Source organism: Pyxicephalus adspersus, chromosome 4 (assembly GCF_032062135.1).
Source record: "Pyxicephalus adspersus chromosome 4, UCB_Pads_2.0, whole genome shotgun sequence".
Lineage (NCBI taxonomy): Eukaryota > Metazoa > Chordata > Amphibia > Anura > Pyxicephalidae > Pyxicephalus > Pyxicephalus adspersus.
In genome coordinates, this window is record NC_092861.1 from 101022396 (window position 1) to 101037528 (window position 15133).

Genomic DNA, 15133 nt, shown 5'->3' on the forward strand with positions numbered 1-15133 from the left:
AAAAATCATTTGTAAAAAAGTAACCAACGACGCCGACGAACTAGGATAGTCGTTGGAAATGAACGACCGGACCGGCGGATCGGACGACGATCGTTGACCATCTATCGTGTGTACGGTCGTTCAGTGATCGTGCATGTTCTGAGCATGCGCGATGAATGAACATTTGATCGATACAGGCTGTATTGTGTATGTGAATGTATATATATATATATATATATATTCATTCATTCAAATATATATATATATATATATATATATTCATATATACTGTGTGTATATATACGTGTGTACAATATCTTGAACGATCATGTCATTATCTGTATGTACAGGATCGGTGCTATACGATCGTTCGTTTACAAACGATAATAATTGGAAGTGTGTACGTAGCTTTATGCTGATTTGTTCCCATATACAAATACAGATAGCGTACAATGGTAAATAGTAATAATGTATGTCAAATGTAGGAGTAATAGCAGGGTATTACCTAGTTATTTTATCAGAGAAAGGGTTTGAAGGAAAAAACATCATTTAACCCCGGTGGTTGGGTAGCATTAGGTTGCAAGATACACTTGGCTTCCAGCTGCAAAAGTTGCTTGTCAATATCACCTCCACATGAATTTTGAGGAATATGATCCAGTGCAGTAAAATAAATCATTGCATTGTCAAAATTGTGTGGGTTCCCAAAGGAAAGCTCAGAGGGGTTACTATTTTGCCTGAGTTGAATGTATAATTGTTCCCATAAATACGTTTACGCTAAGTGCGTTTAGTTTTTCCTACATAAAAGTTACCACATTTGCAAGAGGTTAAGTAAATTACCCCAGTAGTGGAGCAGTCAATATGATGGTTGGGGTTGTGTATTACGCTATTGGGAAGAAAGGTTGTATTATTCTCTTTCACCCAATTACATTGTGGCCATGCCCACATTTGACAGTTCCTGGGTAGCTTTATGTGATTCAGAGGATTTTTCAGGGTGATAGTGACTAGAAGTAAGCGTGTCCTTTAAGGACGGTGACTTGCGATATGTGATAGCTGGGTAAGAGTCAAGGAACTTGTTGGTGGATGGATCCCTTGACAAAATGTACCAATACTTGGAAAGAATGTTTCTGATTATTTGGTGTTGTCTGGAGAAGGTTGTAATTATTCTGATCTTGGTATTCTGAACTGGTAATGGTTGGTGAAATAAAAGATAAAGACGGTCCAGACCTTTGACTTTATTGTATGCATTCCTTAAGATTTTTTTGCTGTAACCTCGAGCGGGTAATCTGTTCATAAGGGGTTTTGCCTCTGTTTCAAAGTCCATATGAGTAGTACAATTTATCTTGAGTCTCAAGTATTGGCTGTAGGGAATACTATTCTTCAGTGGTCAAGGGTGGGCACTCTCAGCGTGAAGAATAGTATTCTCTGGAGTGTCCTTGCGGTATAGAGTGGTTGAAAGGTTACCATCAGGTGCAATTCTAATAAATGTATCCAGAAAAGGAACATACAAATGGCTAAATGACATCGTAAATTTAAGATTGTAGGTTATATCTTGTAGTAATTGAAAAAATAATTTTTAACACTTTTACAGAGCCGGTCCAAATCAAGATGATATCATCAATATATCTTTTCCATTGAAAGATTTATTGGTGAAATGGTTTTAATGTTTGGGTTTGAGAACAAGTTCTCTTCCCAGTCTCCCAAGAAAATGTTTGCGTATGATGGGGCACATGTTGTCCCCATCGCAACTCCTTGTACATGGAGGTAGTAACGATATTTGAAGGTGAAAACATTTCTATTTAATATAAATTCCAATAGTTGAATTTCAAATTTGTTGAAAATTCGGTTGTTTAGGTGGAACCTACAGATATGCTTATGTACAATGCGTAGACCCAACTTGTGGGGTATACTTGAATACAAGGCCTCAACGTCAATTGTCACCAAAAGTAAACTAGGAGGGACTTTGTTATTAGTAGTGAAATCTAGTACTTCTTAAGTATCTTTTAGAAACAATGGTAGTTTTTTTTACTAGAGCTCTTAACCCCCCCTAGCGTTTTAATTCTGTCATTTTTTCATGCAAAAAGTGATCCAATTTTTTTTTGCATAGAAATTTTTGTTTATACTGTGGGCCTGTAATTCTTAGGATTAACTCCAGGGTATAATAATTATATTTATTATATTATAATCATAAATTAAAATATAATAAGTAATTATAAATCATAATTATAAAAAATAATGAAATAATAGACCACAACAATGTAATTCATCAAAAAAAACTGTTTTATCAAAAATTTCTCACTGATATTTTCCAAACAAGGGTGCAATATTATTGATAAATAATAATATTAATTAAATGCAGGTTCTGGAAAAAAAAATATTTAAATTTTTAGTAGACATCCCGGGTGTGGTAGATTTTGAAGCAGGGTGCTGCACAAAGTCCAACATCACACTCAGGACAGTAGAACCAGGTTTGTTTGTGTTTCTTCCTTCCTCTGTCATTGGTCTTTTTGAGCAGCAAACCACGCACATCCTTGTAGGTGCTGTCTTTTTCTGGGTTGATGGGATGTATTCAGTGAAGTGACGACCGGTCAGGGGTTCTGGGTTGACAACAGTGGAAGCACGACGTCCAGGTCTATTCATAGCCACTGATGGTGTTTGGTGGTTCTTGACTATGGATTCGGAAACTTGCAAAATGAAGTCTGAATATATCACAGGCCTCTGACAATTTTTTCTGTAGAGAATGTAGAGGCATTCCATAGGATCTGCTCAACTAGATGCCTGTAAATCTTTTTGTAGTACTTCCTTTGCTGTTTCCTCATCGTTGGGTAGAATGTCATGGCTTGGTCAGCTGTCGGCACCTCCCATGGTGTTGTTGTAGTCAATCACCACCTGTGGCTTCATCACTTCTTTCCCACGTTTTGTGTCTACCAGAACGGTGCAGGCATCATGGACAGTACTCATCAGGCACTTATCTTTCTTGTCACGCCATCTCAGGGCCATCATCTTGCCTTTCTCCCAGGCAACAATTTCTACCGTCTTTAGCTTCCCTTTTGCAAACATTGATGGCAGGTTGCGCCGGTTAGTCCTAACGGTTCCATAGGCATCTGTTCTGTGTTGCAGAAGGAACTCATAATGCTCAGGAGAGGTGTAGAATTTATCAGTTGTGACACAATAGCCCTGACCTAGCAATGGCTCAATAAGAGATAGCACTGAAGATGTTGCCAACCCATAATGGCTTTATCTGGGGTTGAACTGTGTCCCTTTTCCAGTGTACAGTACTGCATTCCAAATGTAGCCAGATGACGATTTGCACAGCATATACGTTTTCACGCCAAATTGTGCCCTCTTTGACGCAATGTACTGCACCCAGCTGAGCCTCCCCTTGTAAGCCATTAGACTTTTGTCAATGCCGACATCTTATTCTGGCAAATAGGTTTGCTGGAAGATTTGTAGAATCATCTGAGACACTTCCCAAATTTTCTTCAGTTTTGGTGCAGGATGGGTAGTCTCATCAAATTCTTTATTGTTTGTGAAGTGCAGGTACTTCATTATGAGGGAAATGCAGTATTCTGACATGACTGTGCCAAAGAATGGAGTGGCAATCATACCACTTCTGCCCGGGTTTGCCCACAACTCCCTGCAGGATTACCAAGCCCAAAAACAGCCAAATGTCATCCTGGGTCACAGGTTCCCACTCTCTGCTTCTTGCAAACCTCAGGTGTGGAGCACCTTGTTGTTGTCCAGCGTACCTGCATAAAACAAAATAAAAAAGGTATTTTAGGATATGTTCTTTTATAGTGTGTGCTGAAGGTTGCAAGTAATATGTTAGCAAACACAGAGCAGCATAAATGTTTGCATAAAAAAAAAAAAAAAAAATTAGCAAAAAATTTAAAAATTTTTAAAAAGTTAGCAAACACAGAGCAGCACACATGTTGGCATAAAATGTTTTAAAAACGTTAGCAAAGGCAGGGCAGCATACATGTTTGCATAAAAAAAAAAATTAGCAAAAAATTTAAAAATTTAAAAAAGTTAGCAATCACAGAGCAGCACACATGTTGGCATATTTTTTTTAAAGTTAGCAAACACAGAGCAGCATACAAAAAAATTAGCAAAAACTTTCACAAATTTCAAAAAGTTAGCAAACACAAGAGTGGCTTACCTTTTTGTCTCCGCAACAATTTTTTCGATAACTTCATCGGTCAAAAACAACTTCAGGTATGCCAGGGGGTCGTCGCATGCAGCCTCAATTTTCATCCCAGGTGCGCCGGTGAATAGAAATCTTGGCGGTGCTGCCTGGTCCGCATCAAGGTCAATGAAGCACGATGTGCACACAGCACTGACCTCAGGTTCAGAATCGTCACTCAGTTCACTTTCACTGTCTGATTACAAATTTCCTGGCGAATGTAGCCAGGAAAACAGCGCTTTGAATCACTATCACTCAATTCTACAAGGGACTCCAAATCACTACCGCTAAATTCAAATTCCTCCAAAACAGCGCTTGCCCCAGCGAGATGCCTTTTGGATGCCATGTGGTCTCAAGCAATCAGTCAGGAACAATCACTATCACTCAATTCTACAAGGGACTCCAAATCACTACCGCTAAATTCAAATTCCTCCAAAACAGCGCTTGCGCCTGCGAGATGCCTTTTGGATGCCATGTGGTCTCTAGCAATCAGTCAGGAACAATCAAGGTCAAAGACAAAGTGATGAAATAATACATTCAGGAAGTGATTTATAAGTCATCAAAAGGTCGGATCAAGGTCAAGGCTAAAAGTAGGCGAAAAGTAAATCAGGGCACTGGGCAATAATGCTTGGTGCACTAAAATGTGTATTTAAACTTTTATTATATGTTTTCTAGTGTTTTTTACTGTAAAAAAAAATTAAAAGCAGATTACATAGTAATCTGCTTTTAAATTTCCCGCCCTCACAATCTATCACTTCACCGCATCACCCGGAAGATGTCACATCTTGCCGTGTGATGTGATGGGGATGTCCCCACCCTGCTCACTCCCCTGAAATCACCAACGATGCTGCTCGCATCACCTGCAGGATGCGAGCATCAGATCCTCCGGTTGATACGAGCAGCTATAGTAAAATCCGGGGGTGATGTCAGTGGGAAATCGCCCCTGGCATCATCCCCAGAATTTACTATTGGTGCTCGCATCAGCAGTTACATGTGAGAGTACATATGTATTAGAGTACACCTCTAGTAAATAAACTACCATCGTTTTTAAAAGATACTTTGGAAGTACTACGTTTCACTACTAATAACAAAGACCCCCTAGTTCACTTTTGGTGACAACTGACGTTGAGTCCTTGTATTCAAGTATACCCCACAAGCTGGATCTACGCATTGCACATATCTGTAGGTTCTATCCAAACAACTGAATTTTCAACAAATTTTTAATTCAACTATTGGGATATAATAAATAGAAATGTTTTCACCTTCAAAAATCGCTACCACCTCCAAGTACAAGGAGTTGCGATGGGGACAAGATGTGCCCCATCATACGCAAATTTTCTTGGGAGACTGGGAAGAGAACTTGTTCTAAAACCCAACATTAAAACCATTTCATCAATATATATTTAATTGGAAAAGATATATTGATGATATCATGTTGATTTGGACTGTCTCTGTAAAAGTGTTAGAAAACTTTTTTCAATTACTACAAGATAATACCTACAATCTTAAATTTACGATGTCATTTAGCAATTCGGAAGTTCCTTTTCTGGATACATTTATAAGAATTGCACCTGATGGTAACGGTTCAACCACTCTATACCGCAAGAACACTGCAGGGAATACTATTCTTCACGCCGAGAGTGCCCACCCTCGACCACTAAAGAATAGTATTCCCTACAGCCAATACTTGAGACTCAAGAGAAATTGTACTACTCATATGGACTTTGAAACAGAGGCAAAAGCCCTTATGAACAGATTACCTCTCGAGGTTACAGCAAAAAAATCTTAAGGAATGCATACAATAAAGTCAAAGGTCTGGACCGTTTTGATCTTTTATCTCCTTGACCATTACCAGTTCAGAATACTAAATTCAGAATATACAACCTTCTCCAGACAACACCAATTAATCAGAAACATTCTTTCTAAGTATTGGTACCTTTTGTCAAGGGATCCATCCACCAACAAGTCCCTTGACTCTTACCCAGCTATCACATATCACATCTCCATCACATATCGTCCTTAAAGGACACGCTTACTTTTATTATTATAAACTAACCAGTCATATCTATTTACTTATTGTAACAGTGATTACTGAATTAGCTAATTCCCCTGTCTCCTCCTTTTCTTTTCTTCTCTTCTTTTTTCCCCCCTATGATAATCCCTGCTAAATGTTATCCTTCATGCATCGTTTTTTCCCCCCTCCACCTCCCCCCTCTGCTGTAATGAAGACGTAAATGCCTTAGAACCATGGCAACAGTATTATTCATTAGCATGGCGTAGTATTGTGAGATCCCGCCATCTAACAGCGTGGAGCACGTGATCTCGCTCCCCAGTACACAACACGCGTTAGTCAATTAAGGACAGGACGCCGACCTGTCTAGACCCTTTTAGCCTGTCTGTCAGCGTCCCGTGCTATACTACACTTACACCACCAACACTTCTCCAAAAAGTGAAGCCATACAATGGCTCTCCTTACAAACTTTAACAGCATTTGTACTTAAAACTCCTCCCTGCTGAGACTTATTTCATTATTCTAGAGATTACTTCAGATCTTCTACATCTGACTGCTACATACATACCATCTAAGGTAAATTACTAATGATCACTGAAGTAAGTAGTATAACCTTTGTTTTTCATTTTCACTTTTTCTTTCCCTGTTTCTGCACCTACTCCCAAAAACCATACCTAACAGGCAAATTATTTTGATTTCTCCAACAGTTCTTTGATACTGATCATTTCTCAGTATTACTCAATACAAGCAGTTCCCAAAAACAAACCTCCTCTCCAATACCTCTGAAGCTCCTAATCCTCAATCCTATTTATTGATGTAAACAATTTACCCTCTATAACAATACATTTTGACTTCATCACAAACAAAATTACTTTTAATTAATAATACATAGGTGATATACTGATCATCACCTCTCTATTCCAGCACTAATTATGTCCATGACTTATACCATTCCTGAGACTCTTGGACTAGTAGATTCATAAATTCCTGTAAGTTATTTGAAACATTAATACTATCATATTAAATTCATTTAAGACCCTCCTTTTTTTACATCGTTCAACTTTCTTTCCCCTTCCCCCCCTTTTCTTTTCTTCCCCTTCCCCCAGAATTTGGGGTACAGTGATGGTGACAATTGACAGATGTTTTTACTCTCACCTTTACATAGTGGTTTGACATTTTTAAGTAATTGCAATATTACTATGTATATGTTTTCTGTCTTATTGGATAATCAAATATTGTATTGTCACACTATGTATATTTTTCTTGTTCTACTCTTCCCTTTTCCCTATCCTTCCAATGAATACATTTGATTCTACCAGACTGTTATCTCAAGCTATCCCCTGAGGAAGCTTAACAGAGAAATGCGTTGCAAATTTAAGATTTGATTGTATTATATATACTGAATGTAACCACCTATAATTTTGCAATACCACTAAACTAATTTTGAATCTGTTTATGCAATAGTGTTCAGTTGGACAGTTAGGAGCTAATTTCGAACACAAAACATTAAACTATATTGTTGTACCTTGCCAGCAAAAAGCCTGCTTGCTCTCTTCTTTTTCTCCATACTCTAGAACAAAAACATAATGACACTATACTCATATATCCACTTTGAAAACTTAGTTTAAAAAAGCTCTGACAAATATTGGAGATTTTGAGAATTCTTCCAGGTGATAAAATTTCTGGGTTCATGGTCTACCTGAATTTTTCAGGGATCTTGAAAAGGTTGCTAAATGCTTTATGTTTTATGTGAGAACTCCTAATATTTTCTGTAGGACACACTGGGCCTGATTTATTAAAGCTCTCCAAGACTGGAGAGGATATACTTTTATCAGTAAAAATGGGTAATCCAGCAAACCTGGAATGGATTTGAAATGGATGAAAGTCATTTGCTATTTGTTACCAAATGTTTTCAAATCCTGGACCAGATCCAATCCAGGTTTGCTGGATCACCTAGCTTCACTGATGAAAGTGAAGAGCATTGGGGAGCTTTAATAAATCAGGCCCAGAGTATTAGTTTCTAAAAGACTTTAACATACATATATTACAGATTGATTGATAACTCCGCAAATTCCCAATTGAAGCGCATTAACTAGTATTATTTGTAAGGCTACAGTGGGTATGCTTATATCTTCTAAATTAAATTTGGCTTACTAACAAAAGTTATTATAATTTTATCTCATTGACAGAAATAATATTTATCTCTCTTTTTAATATTTTGTAGACATAACAATTTAATGGTACATACCAGGAACCCCTCATTCACAAAGGGATATTCGACATTCAGTAACAAAATCACCTGACACTTTAGATAAGCCATCTCCTTCTAATAGTCAGCGCACAAGTAAGGAAATTACAACAGTCTTAATGATAGTTTATTACAGATCAATTCTTTGCACTCCCCTCATAACGTTTCCTTTTGTTTAGATCGTCCAATCCATTTCAGTACTATCATCATGGGCTCTCTGCCATTAGAAATTAAGTGTCATATTGTAGTTATATAAGTCCATGTATCAGCACCAAGTAAGTCTATTTATTGTTCCATTAAAATATTGTTAAATGTTTCCAGGATAATCTTGTAATAGCGTAAGTTATGCCCTATTGATAATACGTTTAAATTATTACTGGTGAATTTATTAATACCACTGATGAATTTTTTGATACCATTGTTACATTAAGCTGATGGTTCTATATATGATTACAATTTTAAAGGTCTCTCAACCTCCTGAGAAAGCCCTATAGGGTGAAACGCGTCAGGCATGAGACATGCTACTCATTTGAAACAATGGACAATCTTTATTAAAATATATAATTTAATCTGTACTTTGTACATATATATATATATATATATATATATATATATATATATAGGCTTGGCATAAACTGTGAAAAAATACTTTTACTTTACAAGTAAATACACATGCTTGGAGTTAGTGTCCAAACTTGAAATTTTGTTTAAAAATTTTATATTTATTTTATATACATACATTTTTCCATGTTTATAGTGATACATATTTTATTTTTACAATGTTCTTTTATTTCCTTTATCCCCCACTTCAGGGCTTTTTCTCTAACACATTTAATACACTAGTACACCTCACGCCCACTGCCGCAGATCCCATTGGGGTTTAGGTAGTCACAGTGATTTTGGTGTCCCTTTTTATGTCTAACACACACAGTTTAAAGATTTCCAGATCCACACACGTACTCATAATGTCCAAGATCTTATTTCCCCCACAAAAGCCTTTAAATACCACCAGTACCTAACATCTAACAAATGTTCTCTTCAAGAAAAACACTTCTTTCACCCCAACATTTTTACAAAAAAAAAAAACATTCAACTTTTCTGTGCTAATGCCAGGGACAGTTAGCTCTTTGACTTTGTAAGTGTCTCTTGTTCACCACACAGGACATTATTAAAGACACTGAGGGTAAATATTTGACTGTCTTGGGCACTATGGATCCAACCCTGTTAACAAATGTTGTTTGAAACATTAATTCCTGCAGTTGTTGACATTTTGATGGGAATTTGTCACTAGACCAAAAAGTCTCTTATAAACACCCCTTTAAATAGATTATTAGGCTGGCAGCTCACCTTCACAAATCTGATTAAGGTAATGTCTGGTGGGAGAAGAACCCTTCTACAGACCTTACCTACTTTTTATCAGCTCATTGACAACAACATAGGGTAGATCATGCACTCATGCTTTCCACCTACATTCCTTTCCTCATCTCTATTCGTATTTTTTTTTTTACACACCCTGCACAAATCATAATGCACTAGAATGCTATCTCATAGGGGTCAGGGAGAGGCCTTCCCAGATCCAAAGGCAATTAGGCAGATACTTAACAGATTCTTGCAGATATAACAATTCTCCTGATACTTGTTTACCATCTTAAAACATCAATAAACTAATAAAATATGATATGATAATGTGCTATCTGTTCCGTAAAGTCAATTTTTTGGCAGTAAAGAACAAAGCTGACTTTCCTATGTTTACTGAGGACTGAGACCAAGCTCCTTAAGGCTGGCAATAGAGCACACAATCCTACATAACACTTTACACAAGTGCAGTCTTTTGGGGCTTGCGACTAAAAAAATTAAAGGTCAAAAAATGTAATGGATTAGTCAGTTAAGGAGTAAGAGGCAGGGCACTGCTAAGTCAAATAGACATATCTTTCTTATAAGCAAATTTTTACTTTTTGATTTTATTTTCACGGTATTCAATCAGTCAGCCTTTTGTCCAGTTTATTTAAATGCTGTAATGCATTTCACACTAAATGTGTGACTTATGTAAAATATGCGTTTTACAAAAAAAATACTTACCAACACAGCACTTTTGACAGAATTTTGTATCTGGTATCTTTGCAGAAACAGTAAACTTTCTGGACAAATGCAACAAAAAGAAAGGCGAATTAATGCAAAATAGTCACATGGATGATGAGCCAATAGCTCAATATATGACTCTTTAAAGCATACACTGGATTATGCATGGCAAAACAATCACAATTCTTGGCTCATGGTATGGAATACCATGATTTGTGTGAACTCCTTGTAATTAGGCAAGCAATAAATCAAAGTTTAGTTTGAATTCAAAGGCAGCTACAGGTATAGCAGCCACTATGTTACACTGTCACAAGTACTTTCCATGCTTTTGAAGGAATACAGCAGGTATAGAAGACTCACCCTCTTCAAAATATTCATTCTGTTGCTTTGCAGAACAAAAAAAAGATATGCACACACACACAAAAACATTTCCAGCTGTATTTACCTATTGCAACTTATAACATCCAATTGAAGGATATAACGATAGTTTGGGGGAAAAAAAATCAAAAGCCAGGAAAATTGAGATAGTTAATGATACACCCCATCCTAAAAAATCCTTGTAAAGTCAGTCAGGTTTAAATAAACACTTTTTCCATCGAACACCAAGCTATGTAATTGGTTTTAACCTGTGATAAATAGTAGCATAAAGACAGCTATTCTTGGAGCATTCCAGTGCTTTGTAGTGCAAATATAAGCAAACATATCTGAAAAAGATCATGGACAAACACTCAATAAGTTCTAACAAAATGTTTCCCCAACTTGTTTCCAGCAGGGGAGGGCAAATCTTTAAGCAGGAAAAGGCTTTAAGAAAGACTGGGTTGTCAAATCCCAGTTTTATTCTTCGGAAAAGACAGACATGAAGCTTTGAAGACTGTATGCCTATAATTTTATTTTGTTTTTTCTGGATTTGAGCCTACAAGTCTTTGCCCACCTTTTTAATACATTTTGTATTATCCCTCTATCCCCCACTCAGGAGCGATGTTGGATTCTAAAAGTTTAGCTCCTGCATCCATCCCATATTACATATATGGGGCAGCTACTTCTGCACACCCCCACCTTTATCAATCCTTTTCATTCTTTTGTTCTTATATTCTTTTAGTGACCTTTTTGTCCTTATATATGCAACCCATTGGGCCTGGGACTGTAACATAAACAATTACCTGTGACTGGTTTGGTATTTTTTTAAACCTTCCTTGTTATGGGAAAAAAAAAAAACATCCCCCAGTAAAAAAAACTGAATAGAAGACTGTTTAGAGGTCTTACAGAGGTCTAAAATCGGAACCACATGATTCCAGAAAGCAATATTACAAATGAATGTGCACACAGGCTAGCACACAGAACCCACTAAAAAAGAAGGACTTCTGCTTTTGTCTGGAAGATTCTTTAGTTTGGTGCATCTTCCCTCATTCTCCATCCTGACACTAGCTATAAAAGTCCTGGGCACCCAGAAAAAACTGGTAACCCTGGGACGCACAGTCAGTGATGGTAAATGAATTGAGGAGGCACAGGGTGGATACAATACATGAAGTCAAAATTGCTTCACTCAACAAACCTCAAAGCCAACTCTTTATTAAATATACAAACTGTGGCTAAATCAACAAAAAATAAATGAGGACTTATTAATTTGTCCATAGCCTAGCTACAGTTAGAAATGAAATACCCCATGAAGGATTTATAATAGATTTATAGCTGAAATATTTAATTTGCTCTGGGGTATATCAGGGCAAAAAGCCACCATGTATAATAAAGCATGTTGATGTGCATGTAATAAAGTTTGGCACTAAAATGTTGCTACTTTATTAGGATCTACAAGAGATGTAAGGAATTGTTAGATCTATATCTGAAGAAACTAGCAAAAAATCTTACACAAGCTTTGCGTTACAAAAGGAGCAGACAACAAATTGGAAATAATTTACTTTTTTTTTTAAAGAAAAGTTTACACTCACCTGGGCAGTATTCTGTCAGGCAGTTTGTGTGCTGGAATGGCAACAGGCAGTTTCTGCATTTGTCTTGCATAATCAAACAAGCCAGGAAGATTGTGTGAATATAGCTGAGACGCTTTGCCTGCAAGTAACACAGAAACATGGTTTCAGAGATGTATTTATTTAGGTTTATTTATCTAAGATTCAATGGGCAATTCAGACAGCATTAGACAAAAAAATGTTGAGTAACATTAATTCAATACATGAAGCCAAATTATTGGACATTCACCAAGTGAAAATTACATTCCCTGACACCTGGCAAAACCTGTTCTTCCATATGGGGAGGTTGAAATTGTAATATCAAACACATGTTTTTCTCAACTAGATAGTAAATAAAATTCACACTAGAAACAAAGGTTTACTTCAAAAAGATTAAAAAAAAGATTACCTTAAAAGCACAGTATGCCAATCACTACACAGGATGCGGGGAAGCACTACTGTATATTTTACGCCATCCAGCCTATTAAGATTTAATTGGTTTTAAATAGGGGTTATCCTGCCTTAAAACACAGAGTGAATCTTAAGGGCGACTTTGCATATTGTTTTTACCCAATAAATGTTTTATGAATTTACCCCATAGAGTTTTTACATATATTTAGGATAAATATAAAGGAATGTGAAAAAGAATTTTCTACCCCTTTTCAATTATGTTTTAACCACCTGGGCGTTACACTGATGTCTAGATTTCTGTACCAAAAGCGTTACACTGTTTTTCATGAAATTTTTTTTTTTAAATTTTAGACCTGTAAGTTACAGAAATATGTCCGAGCAAGGGTCTAGTAGAAATCATGAATATAAAAAAAAGTATACATCACCAATCACATCACCCGGAAGATGACTCATCCTCCGGAGTGATGTGTGGGGGGGAGATTTCCCTGCCCAGCTCACACAGACAGAGACAGACGCTGGAAGCTGCTGCTGCTGGCATCTCCGGAGAGATGCACAGCACAATGCAGGATTTCTGCATTGTGCTTGACATCTCACTGCAGATGCCAGCAGCAATAGCAAATCTTTTATTTCTGCTAAAGGAGCTGCGGACACTGGGTAAGTATTTGCTTTCAGTTGTAATCCGATTGTCATACAATGTATGACAATCGGATTGCAATATAACATTTGTCTACATTTAACCACCTGGTGAGAAAAGTTCGGGGTTAACGATAATTGCATCTTTTTGTTAGCACGGAAAAGTTCGGGCTTAACGGTTGGGAGGTTAAGCATCAGGAACAAATAAACAACCATCTGGTCTGCAGAAGGTTCTTATTTCTCTATTATTATTTTTATTAAAATTTAACCTCACAGAAAAAAAAAAAACAAACAAAGTTTAGCATGTCATTTTCTATTTAACAAACAATAAGCCAAAATGGAGAAACTGCGTGTGAAAAACTAGTTGTACCCAGAGCCAGATTTTTAAATAGGCCACCCAGGCCAAGTCCTAGGGTGGCATGGCCTCCAGGGCCACACTTAGACATACCAATTCCACTGTTTGGGCAAGAACAGACTGTTTAACCTCTGAATGAGTTGCTGTACCTGCCAGAACAGTACAGTAGGAAACTGTGACACATGTTCCCCAATGCTCTTTATGATTGAATATCGGTCTTAACCAGTGGGGGAGCAGGGAGTGGGATCATCCTATTCTGCCTTCAGTGATTGTTCGATTTCCTGCACTGGTAGATGTGCTGATTAAGTTTATGTGTATCTAGTTTGTGGGAAATAATAGGTAGTAAGCTTTTCCCTGTTATACACCCTATATGTTATTGCAATATCTTGCTATATGGACAATTCATTTTTTAAAATACAGTCAGGGTAGGTGCAGATCAGCCTCATAACCTAGCTATTCTGTGTGGCTCTTGGCTTGGTCACTCACACTACAGCACTGGTTAAAAAACCAGCATCTGTACATTTGACAGCAAGTGGCAGTCTGCGGTAATAATCCACTTGCGCCCCCATCTATTCTTTAATGGTTTTGCCGCAGGGGGAAGCTAGATATTAGGAATATGTAAAAATTATACTTTTGTATGATGCAATTTTAGCTTTCCAAATGGCCTCACATTTGACTCTATGGAATACAGTTGGTATTTATTGACTGCCAGGTACCCAGGTCATGAGGTTGCAAAACAAGCCTAAATCACCCCCCCCCCCTTCATCCCCCTCTAAAGTGAAAGGAGGATTTTCACTGACAAGCCTTTACAAACAAGCCATACTTTTTTGGCAGGCAGATTATTCTTACTACAGAGTGATGAACAGATTGATTGTTAATGGTCTTATAATACCATCCCATATTGACTGGTGCAATAATTGCTTCTCTAAGGTCATTGCTGATGTCTTTTTTTCTTGGCATTGTGGTAACACACCAGCAAACTGCCATACCTTCTGTTTTAATAAACTGTGTGCACAATTATTTGTGAGTATTTTGAGGATTCATTTTAAATTGGAACAAATAGAGGGCTATCAGCCTATTCAAAATGGTAATAAATCTGAAACCTGAATTGTTTTACAAAGGAAATGTGCCTGTGAACAGGGGGATACATATGTGAGCAGAATTATTACACAAAAAACTTTTTTTACTTACTTTTTTTGTTTATTTTCATCTAATAAAGTCAGAATAATAAATAACCAACTCAAAATTTACAAATAAACATTTCTGACATTTAAAA

General features: G+C 37.0%; 1 protein-coding gene across 8 annotated transcripts in view; it reads right to left on the reverse strand.

The window, feature by feature from the left end:
- MAP4K3 (mitogen-activated protein kinase kinase kinase kinase 3) overlaps positions 1 to 15133 on the reverse strand; it is a 325471-nt gene that overhangs the window by 70710 nt on the left and 239628 nt on the right. For all 8 annotated transcript variants that reach the window (XR_011920413.1, XR_011920412.1, XR_011920414.1 and 5 more), the window contains 2 exons: positions 12444 to 12561; positions 10498 to 10556 (listed from right to left, as the gene is read on the reverse strand). Coding sequence is in view for 5 of the 8 variants with exons in the window: in XM_072409172.1 (XP_072265273.1) it covers positions 10498 to 10556; positions 12444 to 12561 (177 nt within the window). In the remaining 3 variants the exon portion in view is untranslated. The remainder of the gene's footprint in view (positions 1 to 10497; positions 10557 to 12443; positions 12562 to 15133) is intronic.